Source organism: Paroedura picta, chromosome 11 (genome assembly GCF_049243985.1).
Source record: "Paroedura picta isolate Pp20150507F chromosome 11, Ppicta_v3.0, whole genome shotgun sequence".
Taxonomy (NCBI): domain Eukaryota; kingdom Metazoa; phylum Chordata; class Lepidosauria; order Squamata; family Gekkonidae; genus Paroedura; species Paroedura picta.
Window position 1 is genome coordinate 8,662,467 of NC_135379.1, and position 18,169 is coordinate 8,680,635.

Genomic DNA, 18,169 nt, shown 5'->3' on the forward strand with positions numbered 1-18,169 from the left:
ATCCTGCCATGATTTTTACTGTGTGCATTATTTGTATTCTTACATTCTCTGCCAGGGGTTAGGGGTGGAAGAAGCGTCTGGTGATCTTGGGAATGTTTGGGGAGCATGGGATTGTTTTCAGTTTCATTTGGATCTCTGCATAGGCTATGGGGACTTGGGAGGAGAGGAAGCTTCAGCGCTAGCTATATAGCCCTGTCCTTGGAGCCATGGAGCGATTGGGGTTCACACCTGGGTGTAACAATGTGCCTGAGAAAGTGGGGAGGTTACCTTTTGATATTTTAATGTTTAACTTGTTTTACTTTTTTGATATTTTAACTTTTGATTTTTTTAAAAACTGGGAGGCTGCCTTTTAGGTGGGGTGGCGTGACGTGACATGAAGGTGGAGCCAAAGGGGAATGAATTGATCTGAATAGGTCCTGCAGCCGGAACGAAAAAAGTTTAATGAGCTTAGTTTGTTTCTTTTCAATAAGCCACTTTTGCTGAAGATGCCAAGCCTGTTTATTTGAGAAGTGGACTGGGAATAGGACAGGCAGCACGAGAATGTCTGTGCGAGCTGAACAGCGAAACAACAATTTTTACAAAAGGAACACGAGTCGGGGCAGTAGCAGTGACATGTGAGTCATGGTTTCTGGCCAGTCGGTTCAGCTTTTAAGAAATCTGAAGCACAAAGTACGGTATGTAAATATTTGAACTGGTTCTATGTATCTGGAAGCAATCAAGAGAGACTGGGATATTCTGTCATTCCACCCTGTTACACACACACACCCCGTATAGATGAAGCACCAGTTCTGAAGGAACAAAGCATCACTGCAGCTGAAGTATGCATGCAAGATGGAGACAGTTGTCTGTTGGCTATAACTATCTAGATGGGCTTCTTCCAAAAAATATTATGCTCTATGTTACGTCTGAACGAACAGTGAATCTGAGTGTGAACATTGCTCTTTGCACTAGAGTTGAAACTTTTTTGTCTGTTTGCATGTGGGAAGCAAACACTGCAAACTTCTCCATTAAGCAAATACTTCAGTTCTTAATATTTTTAAAAGAGCCATAAATTGACAGTTGCTAGAATACAGAATCACAGAAATTGTTTTCAGTAACACCTAATTGCTGGTCTCTGAATATAAAGGCAACAACCCCAAAATTGCAGCTTTTTTAGTGCTTAGAGGGTCGTGGATGGGGAATGCGTTATCAGTAGCTTTGCAAAGACGCTAAAAAGTTTGGAAGGGCTTCTGTTTTATAAAAACAGAGCCTGAAAACCCACTTCATCAGAATGGGATTGTTTGCACCTTTGCCCTAATACAAGCACTGCCTGACTGCTCATCATTGAGGAATGTTTACGAGCCACTTAGAAGCAGGGACACAGAAGCACACATGGCTCACTTTCCCCAAAACTTCTCCTGGACCACAGAGAGCAAGATTCTCCATTCTCGAACCCGACCTTTCCTATTGTAACAGAAGCAAGGAAAGAAAGGAGAATGTTGCTTCTTCCCTCAAATCTACGTTACTTTACAAACCTGCTCATAAAATGCCATAATCTTTAGCGCATTATACTACAGAGCTTGAAGTGCAGCTGGCTGTGTAGTTGAACTTTCAATCAGGAGTCCCAAACCTTTATGAGCCTGCAGGTACCGCTGTAATTGTGAGAGGGTTTGATGAGCATGACCTTAAAATGGCTCCCGTAGGAGGCAGTGCCAATCCAAACATGGCTGCCGCTGGAGGTGGAGCCAAACAGTATCTCCTACCTTACTTGGTAAAATAGTCAGCTGGCAGCCATGTTGAAGAAATTTGCTGGCAGGAGCTCATGGGAATTGTAGTCTGTGAACATCTGGAGGACCACAGGTTGACCACCCCTGGCATCCAGCATAGTTAGGGGTGATAATCTGTTTCGGAACGCTAGATAGGCTGCGCCCTGAGAGCTTCTCAAAAACAGATATCGAGCTTCCCAAAAAAGGACATTCAATTAAGCTATGAAGTATGCCTTACAACCATCTGGACAAACTATTGGCTTGGGTCCTATAGAACATTTCAGCCAACAGAAGGATTTTCTGACAGGGCACACTTCCTTTCTGTCTGCCAGTGATCCCTGGGGTCTATGGGACAACAGGGAAAAGCAGGAAGCTATTAGCCAAAGAGTGGAGAATCAGTGAAAGTTACCCCCTCTTCTGTTCACAAAAAACCACTGCAGGTTCCAGGACATCTCTCTTTATATACATACATCTATATATACACACAGACACAAATAGATGTCCACTGGTCTGATAGATATATATAGGACCACCATTTAATACATTTTTATCCTAGCCTTCCTCTTCCAAGGACATCAGGGTGGCCTACGCTGCTCTATCCACTCCCTATATTTGATTCTCTCAATAACCCTGCAAGGTGTAGAGTAGGCTGAGACAAAGTGAACGGCCCAAGGTAACCTTCAAGAGAACCTAGTGGCTCCATGGGAATTTGAACCAGATCCTTGACCACTCTAGCCATTTCACTTGCTCTCCTCTTGGCTCCTTCCCTCGCCCAGGGTTTTCCCAGGTTGTCAGAATCACTCCCACCCCTGGGCTATATTGACGAGAGCTATGCACCCAAAAGCTCCTTCTAGGAGAGTTTTCGCTCCAAAAATCCCAGCTATGACAGCTGGCACTAGCCATGCATCCTGGTTTGTTAATTAAAAATCCTGACACCTCATGAGGTTATAATACTAATATATGCTCTCATGTTCAGGCCACATATATTAACAATAAAGCATAAAGGACTACAGTCGCTGCTTTTTTAAAGCCAAACCCGTATTTACAACATTGTTCAAAGAAGTCTAAAGAACTTGCAAGGTCCTGACTTTTGACATACGAACATTACCGGTCATGCTATAATTTGGAGGGGAAAAGAGCTTTAAAAAAACCCACACAAATGCATTTGCGTGAAGACCTTTTCTTACCTGCCTGAGTATTTTCATGCAGAGCTTCATATTCTGAATGGTCTAGAGTCAAAGGGTTCATATCGGTTTGGTCGGATACGGGAACGGTGAGCGACGGTTCTTGCAAATCCGTCAGCGATTCGTTCTGGTGCTTCTTGTCACCATCGCCGTTGGCCTCCAATCCTGCAGGAAACCCCCCCCGCGGAAGTCACCAATAAATGCTTTGTTTTGTTGAAACCGAAAAACAACAGATTTTCCATATACAAAAAGAAATACAGGGATGTGTGGAAGGCAGGAGAGCGGGAGACAAAGAACTTGAGTGGAAACAGCGCAAGGCATAGATAGAGGAGAATCTGAAACTACTATGAGAGAGTCTTGACTATTTGAAGATCTCCAGGTCGCCATTGTCTGAATGAAGGGGGCTCCTGGGAAAACAAAAACTAGGTATTCTAAAATGTGGGTTTCCCACTCTTGTGGTATGGTGCCGCACAAGTCCAGATTGAAGTTAGAAGGCACTTAAAAACCCCAAACAGAGCATGTAACTATACAACTGCAAGAGCTGGGGCCTAATTTCATAGACATGGTATCGCACGGGTTCCGAACCACTCACTCTTACCTTCTTGGCAGGAATCTGGCGGATGGTCTGGTATTTCTTCCCAGGTTTTACTCACACCACCGTCAGTGGCACCACTTGCCTCCAGGTGTAACATGTGATTCCCCCATACTTTAGCATTCGGATTTAATTCGGAAACCTTGGCCGACTCCTACGAAAGCAAGTTTTGGTCATATGCTTCGTTGGAACAGGAATCTATTCTGTCAACACAACTGCAAACTTCTGAAGGTTTTCAAGAGTGAAGTTGGCGCATAAAGTTCAGGCTATCCAAGGTCTAGTACAGAGATGGTCAAACAGCGGCTCTCTGGGGGTCCATGGACTACAAGTCCCATGAACCCCTGTCAGCACATGCTGGCAGGGATGCATGAGACTTGTAGTCCATGGATACCTGGAGAGCCGCAGTTTGGCCCCCCCTGCACTAGCAGGACAGTGTTTCAGAAGCCTTGATTACTGTAGGTTAATACCCTATCGCAGGTGTAGTCAACCTGTGGTCCTCCAGATGTCCATGGACTACAATTCCCATGAGCCCCTGCCAGCATTTGCTGGCAGGGGCTTCTGGGAATTGTGGTCCATGGACATCTGGAGGACCACAGGTTGACTATCCCTGCCCTATCGTACTGCACAGCATAATATGAAACAATCCAGTATCCTGAGGAGTCTTCATCCCATGGTAGCAGCCATGGAAGGGAAAGTCACTTCAGAAGCTTCAAAATTTTGCTGAGCCGATTGGTAGGGAAGAACTCATGGGGGAAGCCCAGAATGAGCCCATGTTTATGGGCCCCTAGGGCTCTCTGCAGTCCTCATCTACCCCATGTTTTTATCTGCCCTTCATCCAAGGAGCTCTGAACACTGTACACAGTTCTCCATTCCTCATTTTATCTTCAGAATCACCCTACAAAGCAGATTAGAGAGATCGGCCCAAGGTTATCTAGCAAGTTTCATACCAGAGTACGGACTTAAAACCTACACGGTCACTACAACATCTCACTGATTGGTCAAGTTTGGAAACTAATGGGTTAGATGGCAACTAGTTACATGCATTTCTTGCACTATCTGTAAAAAAAAAAAAAAGCACTGGAACTCACCCCAAGTTACTTAAGAGGAAATCATATTTACTATTTCTATGGCAACAGACTTTATGTATGCTCACAAACACACTCCTTATAATATTTGTATAGGCTGGTCAGAACTGCGGATGAGAAGCAGGTGTTTAAATCTGTGTGATGAACCTACTAGGTAGCCTAAAGCCAGATTTCTACCAGGATTATTGCAGCAATATCATACCACTCACTCAAATATCATACCACTCACTCAGCATTTACAATTTGAAACTGAAGTACAAGGCAAAATAACTTGAACTTACTGCACTATGGAGCAGAACCAGCTACTTCACTGTATATCATGCATGCAAGCATGGAGAGGACAGGACAAGGCCAACATATCTAAGCAAGTAGAACATTTTAAGCACAGGATAAATGGTGTGGTGTCCTTACAGCAGTGGACCCTTGCCACAAAAGACAAAAAAAAGAGTGAGTACAAGCCTGAGTACTTGTACTCAGGAGTAGGAGTGGACGACTGGTGGAAACACATGGATGGACAACACAAGACAAGAACTTGTGTTGGGTGTAAGATCTTTCCATGGGCCACTGAATAGATAGGGAGGTAATGTGGGGGGGGGGGGGAGACGGAAAGGTTGTGGAAGCTGGAATCCAGCAGCCAGAGCAGTAGCTACAGGCCTAGAATACATAGGCCTAGACCTGCAGAAATGGAGAAGACTTCATTTACGATGATCTGCCTATAAGCTCCAAATGTTATACTTAAAAAAAAAAAAGATCAATTGTAGGCAACAGAACCTCCAGCTCCTGAACTGGGTTTTTAAAAACATGACTCATGTATCAAGTTATAGTACTTACACATTCTTCATCTGTATCTTGCCACCCCCATATATCATTGTTTTGCTGTACTAGCAACTGGTAAGGAAATCCTCCAATACCAAAGGTAGAAGTTGCCATGTCTTGGTCTTGGTTTCGTAGTGTCTCACTAGTACTGCATGTTTTTTCCGTTTTGTTAAAAGTTGAATTAATCCACAGATAACCCATGAGATATTCTGGGTCATTATCAAAGCTGTTGTCTGAAAACAACCGACTTAATGGAGCAGAGGGACAAAACTGATCCACTGGTCCTGAGTCACCTACGTCTTGGGAATCCCTTATGTCCATTTTAGATGTATTGTCAGATTCTTGCAACAGATCTTCCATTAGATCTAGTACACACTTTGCATGGCCTTGCTCAGATTCCCTATCGCTAGCAAGAGGTATTTCGTAAGAAGGCGTAGCGGCATATTTGTCCACCTGCCCAGGGTCGACGCAAATCCCACTGGAGCCTTCTGAAGTTTTCAAACTGCAGATCTCAGAGTCATTCGTACCTGTGACTCCTTCTGCCTGAGCCTTGACTTGATCCAAGCAGTTTTCTGAAGCAGAGTCCTTGGTATTCTCCTTTAATCCCTCTGCACTGTGAGGTGGCAGGTCAGAATTCGGATGCCTGCCAGGACACAGGGGTTCCATCTTACTTGGTTCAGGTCCACTTTTAAAGAGTTCTATAGTTTTTTCATCTGACCCAGTAAAAGTCATGGTACAACCAGTATCCACCTCTACAACTTTAGCATCGTTCTTCGGAAATGATTCAGGAATCCTGCCTGTTTCAAATTGACAGTCTAATCTATGAATCAGCAAGACATCCGAAGTACCTCCTGAAAGGGCAGACTTCTCCTGTGCTTCTGGAAGCATACCGTGCTGGCACATCAGATCTCTACTGCTATTTAATGCATATCTGTCATAAACAATGGACATTTCAGAACGTGGCTGAGTTCCACTAACCATTCTGTCTTCCCGCTGCGTTTCACGTTTCAACTGATTTCCAGCCTCTTCAGGCCCCACTCTTGAATAAAGAGGGTCCGTCCGTGTATTCGGATGATCTTGCAATCTATGGAGTGTACATTTGTCCCACAGTTCGGATTGTTTTCCATTCAAATCCATTTCGTTCATTTCAAAACGTGTCAAAGAGGAAGAGCAGTTGTTACCTCCATTAAGTGAACTGGAAAATGCACATGTTTTACTGTCATTCTCCGCAATTTTGTGCAAATGCTGAACTTCCAGACTGTCTTTCGTTTGTGTTGTCTGATCCTCATGCATATTCTGTGGCTCCAAAAAAGTTAGTAAGTCTTCATTTTCCTGTGATACCCCTCCTCTTAAGTTATTCATCTCTGAAGTGCTGGTATCTATTTGAGATGGCTGGCTTTGCTCAACGGTCTGTGGACAGATGCCGTCGTCATTACTTGTAAACTCTTGGACATTTGATGTTTCTCCCTTGAAAGCTAAGCCATGTGGAGCTGCAAGCATTCTAATACTATTTTCAGCTTGCTCCTCACATCTGCATGGAAGTTCAAGAGGACCTACATCCCTACATTTCAAGAGCTGCTCTGAACCACTGGAGCACCTGTAAAAGTTCGGAGGATTCTTACTGCATGAAGATACTGCCTCAAATTCATTGGTATTCCCTCTGGAGTCTTGCCTGCCTTCGGATCTAGGCTGGATGTCTTCGCTTGGGTTTTCTGTCTTACCTTGACTTGCAAAGAGAAAGCCGGTCTCTTTGTCGAAGCCTGACAAACAGTTCAGATTACTTGACTGCTTAGAGCATTGCCTATTTTCTTCTGCGTTGTGGCTTTCGTTCAAGTGGAAATGCAGTTCTCCAGAGCCATAGTTGTTCTCATCGCCGACTGTGGAACTGTCCACATGTATCATGCCTTTTAATTGCCGAAGATACTGTCGGTCTTCCACTAAAGGCACAGGTGGCGGAGAACTGTTCCTTTCCCTAGCAAACTCATTCATACCAATGCTACCACCCCGTATATCCATTCCCCAAGTGCTATTTTGAGGAAGCCCTTCAACATATGCTTGTGTGCTTAAAACATCAGCTGTTATGCTACTATAATTTAACCCGGACCCACCATTCACCACACTGGAGGAAGTTTTAATTTTCATTTCGGCTTCTGTCTCTGCTAAGCAATCAGCTATTGAATGAGCACTGACATCTACCATCAACTCCTGGCCTAGGAATGGTTTCCCATTCTCTACAGGCTGACCTATGCTGTGCATTTCCTCAACAGCTGAACTTTCTTCATCTGTGTCAGTCCCTCCTTCGACAGTCGCTTGCTCCTCTACATCCATTTCCAGGTCATCCTCATCAACAATACAAATGCTGTAGAAATCTTTATCCTTGGAGCTGATATGGTGGCGGTCTATATCAAGGTAGGCAAGGGGTGAAGCTGCTATTTCGCCCAGTACTTTCCGTGAAGCTATCATGCTACAATTACCTGCAGTAGCCTCGGCTTCGTCCTGCAGCAGCAAACACTTGGCTGTAATGGAATCCTCTTTGCCATGGCTCTTACTTAAGGACTTTTGTTCCCGAAAGTCTTGGCCCAAAGCCACTGGCACACACGGAGTGAAATCATTTTCAAGCGAACGCCACAGCTGTCTGGCGATAGTGGATCCATTTTCATTACTGGCATTAACACAAGAACTGCCGGCTTCGTTCACCCACGTAGCACCATCCCGGCTCTCCTCTGTAAGTCTTCTGCCCCCAACTCCGACTTCTGCTAGATCGTTCTCTTGTAAGGTGCCGTACCTATTCAAGACCCTTTTGATCTCATTAAGTGGGTGAAGATTAAAAGGTCCGTCGTAGACGCTTCTGAGGACATGGTCGCCACCGGTGACTCCGACACAACGATGAGAAGGAAGCATAACAGATTCCGGGCAATCCTGACGGGCAGCTGTCCCACAAATTGTCTTTTGGACTAAAGGCAGCTCCTCGCTTTCTATCGCCTCCAAAATGGAAGTTAAAGTTTGACTTATCCCGTTTTCAGAAGGTTCCTCTTCCCCAGATTTTCCCAAGAGGCTCATTTTTTCATTCTTGCTGTTGTCCAGCTCTTTGCTGAAGCAACAACCCATTTTCAAGTTGCGTTCTGCTAGTCCTGGAACGACAGGCTCCCTTTCGGCCCGCTTTACTTTCTAAGGCTGCTGGGGAGACAAGCCAACACCCAGATGCCAAAAATAGGCCTGCTTAAACTGTGCGAGGGGCTCATGTGCTAATGCCACTCAAAGCCCAAAGCCCCGTTACTGAGAAATGCTTTAGCTTGTTCTCATAGGCACAGTATTGCGCTAGACAATTTAAGCCACAAAAATATAGCTAAAGCTATAATGTGAACGATGAGCGCTTTTCCTGATTCCCCCCCCCAGCCCCCCAGTCAGGCTAGCGATGTATCAACCCCTGTAGCCATCCTTCCGTATGACAAGAATGCTCTGTCCAGCAACCGCACATTTGACTGCATTTTTAAATAGGTTGTATACACATTTCTAACCAGCAACATAAAGGTAGCTGGCAACAACGGAATAAGGAAGGGAACAGGAGTCTCAACACATGGAGTACTATCGCAGGGTGGGGGGGAGCTGCAGAAGAAGAAGAAGAAGAAGAAGAAGAGTTGGTTCTTATATGCCGCTTTTCTCTACCAGAAGGAGGCTCAAAGTGGTTTCCAATCCCCTTCCCTTTCCTCTCCCCACAACAGACACCCTGTGGGGTGGGTGAGGCTGAGAGAGCCCTGATATCACTGCTCGGTCAGAACAGTTTTCTCAGTGCCGTGGCGAGCCCAAGGTCACCCAGCTGGCTGCATGTGGGGGAGTGCAGAATCGAACCCGGCATGCCAGATTAGAAGCCCGCACTCCTAACCATCACATAAAACTGTATCGGTCTGAAGCCGTATAACAAAGCTTGAGTCCTTTAAGACCAACCCCGTTTTATTCAAGGTATGAGCTTCAGTGTGCTGGCACTCAAAAGCTTATACCTTGAATATAACATTGTTGGTCTTAAAGATTGGATCCCATGGAAAAGACCTTTAGGTGCAAAGGCAGGGGGGCATTATTTCCACCAGTTCCTTCCCTGCTGCATCAGCTCTCCCAACTCCCCTATGTCACTCCCGAGAGTCCCCAACCACCAGGAGCGGCAGGACAGGGGATTGAGGAAATTATGTCTCTATGCACAGCATACAGATAGCCTCCTGCCCTATTCATAGACTGCCCATGGAGTTTTTTTTCTTTTTGCCGAATATACCCAATACTAATTTCATTAGTCGTTAGGCTGACAGCTCTAATGTACTGGCTGGCTGACACTGGTATTGCTGGCCATGTGCGGACTCAATGACCCGGTTTACGTCTCCTGCTCAATATAACATCACCACGTGGTTTCCCCAGAAGTGCAATTAAGTGTTTAGAACAGAGGGAAACACGTTACTGGTGTTCGAATTTGCACTTTGACAAAACTGCTGTGTGCTTAAACATGTGGCCTGGACCCATGTAGGATTTCTGGGGACAGAAGGGATCTGTAGAGAGAACTGAAAAAATATTTGGAAAAATGCGCACACACAGACACACAAAAAGTTTCCCTTCAAAAATGTCCACTTTTCCTTCCCTTCTCTTGACATTTCCACTTGCACTCGTACTTCAGTTTCAGAGACCCTCATGCACACAAAACTCCACGACTGAACTTGACCACTGGCATTGGGCAGCTGTCTTTTGGCTGCCCCACCACTTACGGTGGCCCAGCTGGCATCGGCAAGTGCCTGGGACTTCCCTTCCTTGCTCCAGCTCTGTGGAACGGGCTCCCTAAAAGTGGGAGAGGGACCTCGTCCCTGTAGATCTTCAGGAGGCGCAAACAAACTTGGCTTGTTTGCCAGGGCTTTTGAAGGGGGTTGAATGGCGGAAATCTTTTAAGGAAGCAGGGTTGGGGAAGAGATATGGGGTCTGCTATTTTATTTTGGTTTCAGCCGAAAACATTTTTTAAAATCTGTTATTATAATATGTCTTGAACCATGAGGAAAGACAGAATTGTGAACATTTCAACAAACATGATAAATTCTCTCTTTCTCTCCCCAGTGGGCCCAGGAGTGCTTGCCAGCATGAACTAAGGTTTTTCTCCTCCATTCTTTCTGCCTGCTCTAGGCTTTGAGCCACAGGGGGTAACTCCACAGGTCCTCCTGCCAGCTGCTCTGGCAGTGCTCCCATTGTAGAAAAGCCTTCAACGCTGATTTCCTCCAAGCAGCAGGCTGCTCAAAGTACTCCTTACAGATGCTTTGTAGCCCTGGGGCACCTGGCCCTCAATTTAAAGAAGATAGCCATTAGAGCACATTGCAACTCAGTTGCTTTTTTCCTTTCTCCCTCTTCTTGTCATATTCCAGCTCCCCATGGTCCTTGTCTGCTTATGTTTTGGAGCAGGGGTCATCAACCTGTGGTCCTCCAGATGTCCATGGACTACAATTCCCATTATGGAAATAGTAGTCCATGAACATCTGGAGGACCACAGCTTGATGACCCCTGTTTTTGAGTTTAGCGTTGCCGGATCTTCCATCTCAAGACTTTCATTCAACTTACCGGGGCATTTTTGTGATGCTAGAGTCAAGATATAGATATAGGGTCAAGGAAACTTCTAGGAATCCTTGACTGGCGTACTGTGAAATGCCAGTGTCTCTGAGCCAGCAGAGGTCTTGGGAGTACAGACCTTCAGATAAGCAGTCTTGTGAAGGAATAAAAGACTCCAAGAGAACGGCAGCATTCCTTGCCTGAAGGTCTTTGTCATTACTCCAGAGCATGCTTTCTATGAGCAGTTCACGAAGAGGGTACAGTCTGTGCCGCTTCGTTAGAAAGCAGGGCTCCCCTTTCTATCGCCATGCATCTATCCAAACTGATTCCGGACCCACGTGAGATCCGGATTCTTAAGGAAACATGCTAGCGATGCAGGAATCCTGCAGGGAGGTAATACCACCTCCAGGTTTGAAAACCTAACCTCCTTGGCCAATGGGGAGTCACATATGCATGCTCAGCTCTCTTTCTTTGGGGGCAGGGAGGTATAAATTCAATGGCTGCCAGAATCTCTGTTCTTAAAGATAACTAAACATGGAGAAAACCCTTGACACTGAGGGGATGCCCAGGGAGTCCATAATGTGACCTTTATTCCACCCACCCCTTAGAGCAGGGGTAGTCAAACTGCGGCCCTCCAGATGTCCATGGACTACAATTCCCACAAGCCCCTGCCAGCATTCGCTGGCAGGGGCTCCTGGGAATTGTAGTCCATGGACATCTGGAGGGCTGCAGTTTGACTACCCCTGCCTTAGAGCGTATGCCAGAATTAGCCATAGACTTCACTCCTATCTCCAGTTCTTTAGCCGCAGGTCGTGCTGCACAAAGACTGCGACTGCTCTGGATGAGAACTCCAGTGGAGAAGAGCCCCTTTATCTGTTCCTCTTAACTTGGGAACTCCTCGCTGGAAAATTGCAACATACAAACTTATCTAATCTCCTTTTGAACCTACGGCCATCATGACACCCTTTGGCAGCGAATTCCACATTATCACTCTCTGTGTAAAGAAGCATTCCCTTGTGTTCGTCCTGGATCGACTGCCCGTCAGATTCATTCGACGGCCTCGCATTCTAGTATTTCGGGAGAGGGAGGAAAACTGGCACCCGGAAGACTCCAGCTTGCTCCGGAGGCTCTTTAGAAAAGAGGTGGCATCCAAGGCGGGCAAGCGCGGTACAGTAAAGAACAGCTATAACGGTTCCCGGGTGGGTGAAAGGGCTACTACTGGAGCTTCGCGGTACTTACTAGATGAGAACTGTCTTTTACGTCTTGTACTTGCTGCACCTGCGGTTCAGCCACAACTTTAGTGTCCTGATCAGAAGTCATGAGCTGCCTACTTCCTGGCTCCTCTGAGAGAACTGTATGGATAAGCTGCAGAGGAGAAAAAGGAGAAAAACAACAACAAAAAAAGGATAAGACACAAGAAGAAATGGCAAGATCAAATTTAATCTCGAGCACCAGTTGATGCGGGACCGAAGTTTGGACGAGACCTTTCATAAAATTGGACCTGGTTGGGTTCCCCCCACCCTACCCTCAGGCTATTCATAGACTCACTGGCAAAAAAAAAAAAAATCCAGGTTTCCCAGTAAATAAGTCTGCCAGCTATGCTGGAAATCCCAGTTTGCTGCTGGGCTTCTAAGCAGCAGACTCCAACGGCTGATGCCTGTTTCCCCTTGTTCAGCAGGGCTCATTGCCTCCAAGTTACTCATCTGAACAACAAGCAATAGCATCTTTGCTTGTCAAGCTGCAAATGGCAAAGTGGGACTTGGGAGAGCTGACTGCTTACACACGTCGACGTACGCCTTTCAACACTAACAGTAACGTCCACCCCGTAATACGCAACAGCAAAAGCCGACAAAGTGCCCAGTTCGATTCGCAGAAACCACAAGCGTCTGCAATCAAGACTGACCACATTAGTGGCAATGCCATCCTTTAAAAAAAGAGTCCTAATTTCTGGCCTCCTCCCACAACCGCTGAAAGAGCCTTCGCCCCTGGATTGAAAGGAATAACAGGTACGCCATGGAACATCTGCAAGAAAGCTTAGACCGGCATGCTCTGATCCCTATGCATTTTATACTATTGTTTTGACAAATGATGTTTTAATGTAATTTATATGTTGTAGGTGGCCCCAAGCCAGTACCCGGGAGGGGCAGTTATAATAAATCCAAGTACAAATAAAGAAATTTAATTAAGTTCCTAGAAGTCAATGGGCTTAGAAGGGTATAATCCTACGCTTGGCTGGTCAGCATGGGGCATTCCCAGGTTTCTTTTCCCCTTTGAAAGGATACAACATGCTTTGTGCTCCAACCCAGGAGGCTGCTATTATCCAAAACCCAATCTGCGAAGCAGGACTTGCAAATAACCTGGATATGGATTCTAACACCCTTCCGAGTCCATCAAATCATGCCAGAGAATCTATATGACACAAATCTCTCTTTGGCAATCAAAAGGTGAGCAGAATCACTCACAGAAGCCTCACGCATATATGCATACGCTGCATGTATGACAATGAAGGGAACGCACACGTCTGAGTCCTGGAGCTCAGCTTCTTGCGCATTAGTTTGCCTCAGTTTACCATCTGTAAAACGGGATTGCTGCCACCACGCCCTTCGGGGCTGTTGCAAATATTAAAGAAAATACTGAAAAGCACTTTTCGGGGTAAAAAAAATAATATACACCCCGAGGAACAACGGGTCGAATACTTGCAGGTCTCTGGCCCGGGCCGACACATATTTCAGCTGGGAATCACAGCTCTTAAGATATGCACAGTGCAAATGCTGACACCCCCTAATATTAAAGCGCCACATTCCATATATAACATAGCTTCATTTCCACTGTGTTTCCAATGAGCCCCCATACAGGTGACTTCCTTCCTAGGTTTTCTTCTCAGAAAGGAAACAGCAATTTTCACAGCTCCCAGGTTTCATCAACAAATGTTAGCGAGCCACAGGAACTTATCCAAGCATGGAATTAGGCGATGAATTGCTATGACAACATATCGCAAGATACGCTACAATGCAGCCAAAAGACCATGCAATCCTTTCAACCCAACTGCTGTTGCAGGCGCAGCAGAAGAGACATGCAGAAAAGCACGGGCTTGCCCCTACGACCCCATATGCGGTGGACCTTCTAATGCGGGCATATGCGGGTCACATACAAACTCTGCAAGGTGAGTCAGGAAGAAGGGGGAAGGATGGTAAGATCTGAATACACACAAACACAATGCCCCTGTGGCAGTGAACACATGCTTCCCCAACAGCACTGGTGGTCACTGAATACCACCAAACATGTGAAATAACTCCTGTTTTCAAGCAAATACTCCAAAGGCTTACTCTTCAATGCAACCACAAAATCCAATGGAATAAAACAGTTCTTATAAGATTTACCATCTAAGCTGCTTCAGATCTTAGACAACAGAAGTTGGAAATCAAGTCATGACTGTTGTTGACGGCTGACAACTGCATGAGGTTAAACAAAATAAAAGAGCTCTACGCTCCGCCACCACCAATCGGCTAAAGAAGCCCGCCTGGCCTCAACCAGGGCCAGAGCATTTTCTGTCCTGACCCCCTCGTAGCTCCCAGAGGAGATCAGGGCCCTAACGGAGCTACAGTTCTACAGGGCCTGCAAAACGGAACTCTTCCCCCAGGCAGTTGGTTGAGACCAGGCATAACCAAAAAACATCTGAAGGGCCCCTGCTCCTTCCCCCCCAGAACTCCATCTGTACGCTCTGCTCCTGGACCTGTTTGCACTGTTACAATTATCAGATAGTAATATTAATGTTACAGTTATTTATGTCATGGATTGTTTCTTGTATTGTTTATATGTTTTATGTAAATCGCCCTGAGCCTCCGGGGAGGGCGGTATATAAACAAAATAAAATGAAATTAAGCTTTTATTTCTTTTACCTCCAAGTCGATTAGGCACGTAACAATTTAACACAACGCATGAACCTCCATTATGCCGACTCAGACCGCTGGTCCATCAAGGCTGGCGTGGTCTGCTCAGATCAGCAGCGACTCTCCAGGGTCTCAAACAGAGGTCTTTCCCATCACCTACTGCCCGGTCCTTTTTTAAAAGTGGAGATGCTGGATATTGAACCTGGGACCTCCTGTGCGCCAAGCAGATGCTCCACCACTGAGCCATGGCCCTTCCCATCAAACAAACCATCCATAAGTCACTTTAAAGACAGTCCTATTTTCTGTTCTTGAGTAATCTGTACCAATTAAAACTGGGTGGTGGGGCTCTTCCCTATGACTGAGGCACAGTGACTCTTGTTTTGAACACGTCCCAGTTAGATGAGTGTAATGCAACCAAAGTGGGGTTGCCTTTGGAAATTTTCTGGAAACTGCAGCTGGTTTGGTATATAGTAGCCAGGGCTACAATCCTGATGGGATACACAGGAATCGTTTCACCCTGTGCTGAAAGATCTATATGGCCTGTCCATTCGTTTCCACCACATTTCAAAGTGCCGGTTCTTACCTTTAAAGCCTTAAATGGCTTGTGAAGGGGGGAATCTGAAGAGTCCCTTTCTTCCCATACTGCCCAGTTAAGATCTACATGAGCCCTGCTCTCCGTAACCCTCCTGGCCTTCACAGGTGAGGTGTGGCAACAAAGTCCTGTTTTTTCCTCTTGCCCATGAAATGCCCTTCCTTAAAAGAAGAAGAGTTGATTCTTATATGCTGTTTTTCTCTACAAGGAAGTAGGTGGGGCTGAGAGAGCCCTGATATTATTGCATGGTAAGAACAGCTTTATCAGTGCTGTGATGAGCCCAAGGTCACCCAGCTGGCTGCATGTGGGAGGAGAAGCAGGGAACTAAACTGGCTTGCCAGAACCCTACATCACTCTCTTTCAGGTGTCAGGCAAAAAACATTTCCTTTTACCCAGGCATCTAATTTAAAAGTGATTTTTTAAAAAAATGGTGGAGATTTTGCTTCTTCCTTTGCGATCTGCTTTCGGCTAATAAATGTTTTATGCTCTAACTGGCCTTTAGCTTGGCAGCAGCCTCAAACAGAATTGCAAAAATCTCCCAAACATTAACAGAACCAAGCCACAAAAATACCGTGCGCTCGTTCTAAAGACCTCTCCAAAGGATGTTAGATACAGACCAAGTTCACCCAATGGACATCTACTCCTTTCCCTTCCGACCTCTTGTCCCCTTCAAAAAATTACTCCTGAAGATTGTGGGGACTGGCAGAGGGGATCTGGAAGAGTTGCGAGCAAACCCATATGAAGAGGGACTTGTAATGATCTCCCAGCCAAAGTGCAGGCCCCGTTCGTTCCCCCATGAACAGGACTTCCAGGAGTGCTAGAGGAAGGACCTTGCTGGATCCAACCCCCGCACTTTGGTTTTCTTAATATTTACCCCCAACACCTGCTTATTCCTTGGGGAAAAGAATCTGGCAGAAGGCTACTGGATCTTCTCGGCATCTAATTACAGCAGTTGTCCTCCGTTCCCGCTTCTTAAGGTATTTCCCTCCCCAATCAAAGCCATGGTGTGGAGGTAAACATCCTGTCAGCTAAAGCCTTTCCACGTTAATAAGCTACTGAAGAGGAGGCACAGCGCCTCTTCTCTTCTCCAGAAGCAGAGCTTGCCGCCCCTCTGCCTAGGGGTAAAGTCCCTCCCTGGATAGGAAGCGCTGCAGCGACGCTGCTTACGCTCCCTTTTGATCTCGGCGTTTTTGTATATTATTAACCGTCCTCATTACACCTTGCGTGGCTAGCAGGCATCTGTTTTCGGTTGCTGCCCGGCAGCTGAAGGCTTTTTGTATTGGGAACGCGCCATGTCCGAGACAAAGCGATAAAGAAATTGTTAGCGCTGATTCCAAGCCGGCAAGCGTGGCCACAAGAACAAACAGTGTTTGCGTATATGGGAGGCTGCTGGCCAAAGACACAGCTGTTCGCTTCCAACATGTGGTCCCCTTGCTTTTACGACCCCAGCCTGATGTACAGCGTTCCCCACCACTCTCTCCAAGCTCTCGTGGTCATGCCTTTGGCCAGGAAGTCCCCTCTCTCTCCAGCAGCCAGCGTGGTGTTGCTCTTCGACTTCCCATCATGCCTTTGGCCAGGAAGTCCCCTCTCTCTCCAACAGCCAGCGTGGTGTCGTGGTTAAGAGCAGCGGCCCCTTACGTGGAGAACTGGGTCTGATTCCCCAATCCTCCTCCACATGCAGCCAGCTGGGTGCCCCATGGGCGAGTCACATTTCTTTCATCCTCACCAACCTCACAGGGGGGGCCGGAAGGATGGGCGATTGTAAGCCACTGAGACTCCTTTGAGTAGAGAAACGCGAGGCACAAAAAAGCCCAGTTCAGGGATCGTCAAACTGCAGCCCTCCAGATGTCCATGGACTACAATTCTCATGAGTCCCTGCCAGCGAATGCCTGGGAATTGTAGTCCACAGACATCTGGAGGGCCGCAGTTTGACTACCCCTGGCCCAGTTCTTCTCCTATCCCAGACGCCTTTGCTTCTCTCATTCAACTATCTTCTTATGACCTTGTCTCTTATTTTCCCTATGCTCACAGGACTTCTAGCCTGCTTTGCTAGGCCCTTCAGCTGGTTGTGAAACACTTTCTCAAATCTGAGTCAGTCTGTTAATGATCTCTTACGACTTGGACCAGCTGACGCTCAGGAAACTCAAGTTAGCTTGTAGCTTTGAAAATTGGGGGGGGGATCCTACTCAGCAGCCTTTTTTTCAACACTGGAAATATGGTGGGAACTCTGGGAAACTCCTATGAAATAGTTCCCTTTTGGAAAAGAGTGAAGACAAGCGGTTACAGAATTTAATGCAACCAATCTACACCCACCGAGCGTTTTTATAAAGTGGGCTGGGCCAGGTAGAGCTTTTGACTCAGTAAACCTTCTGATTGGCTGTGTATGTTTTAAAGAAATATTCAGCAGCAGCTGCCACCGCAGCGCAAGGATCTTCACTATGTGATTACACAGTCAGTGACTGGCAGGCTCCGCCTCCTGTAGCAGCCATTTTGTGGCTGGGTCCATCATGCTGTGTCTGAATTCCATAGGCTCGAAGACTGGGACTCCTGCTCTAGATACAAAATTTCCAAAAATATATTCATTGTATGAATGATATGAATTTTGTCTGCAATATACTATAGGACAAATGATGATACACTACTGAGGAATAAAATGTTATCAGTGTTTCACCTCATATGCCATTAGTCCTAATATGA

At 46.2% G+C, this 18,169-nt stretch overlaps 1 protein-coding gene across 5 annotated transcripts in view; it reads right to left on the bottom strand.

The window, feature by feature from the left end:
* LARP4B (La ribonucleoprotein 4B) overlaps window positions 1-18,169 on the bottom strand; it is a 62,863-nt gene that overhangs the window by 21,272 nt on the left and 23,422 nt on the right. For 2 of the 5 annotated variants that reach the window (XM_077304702.1, XM_077304703.1), the window contains exons 2-4: window positions 12,230-12,355; window positions 3,528-3,675; window positions 2,933-3,094 (exon numbers count right to left, since the gene is read on the bottom strand). In XM_077304702.1, the coding sequence (XP_077160817.1) occupies window positions 2,933-3,094; window positions 3,528-3,675; window positions 12,230-12,310 (391 nt within the window). In that variant the 5' untranslated portion in view covers window positions 12,311-12,355. Of the gene's footprint in view, window positions 1-2,932; window positions 3,095-3,527; window positions 3,676-5,437; window positions 8,607-12,229; window positions 12,356-13,452; window positions 13,472-14,889; window positions 14,909-18,169 lie in introns of those variants that run through there. The other 3 variants (XM_077304704.1, XM_077304701.1, XM_077304700.1) reach the window with 3 other exon arrangements.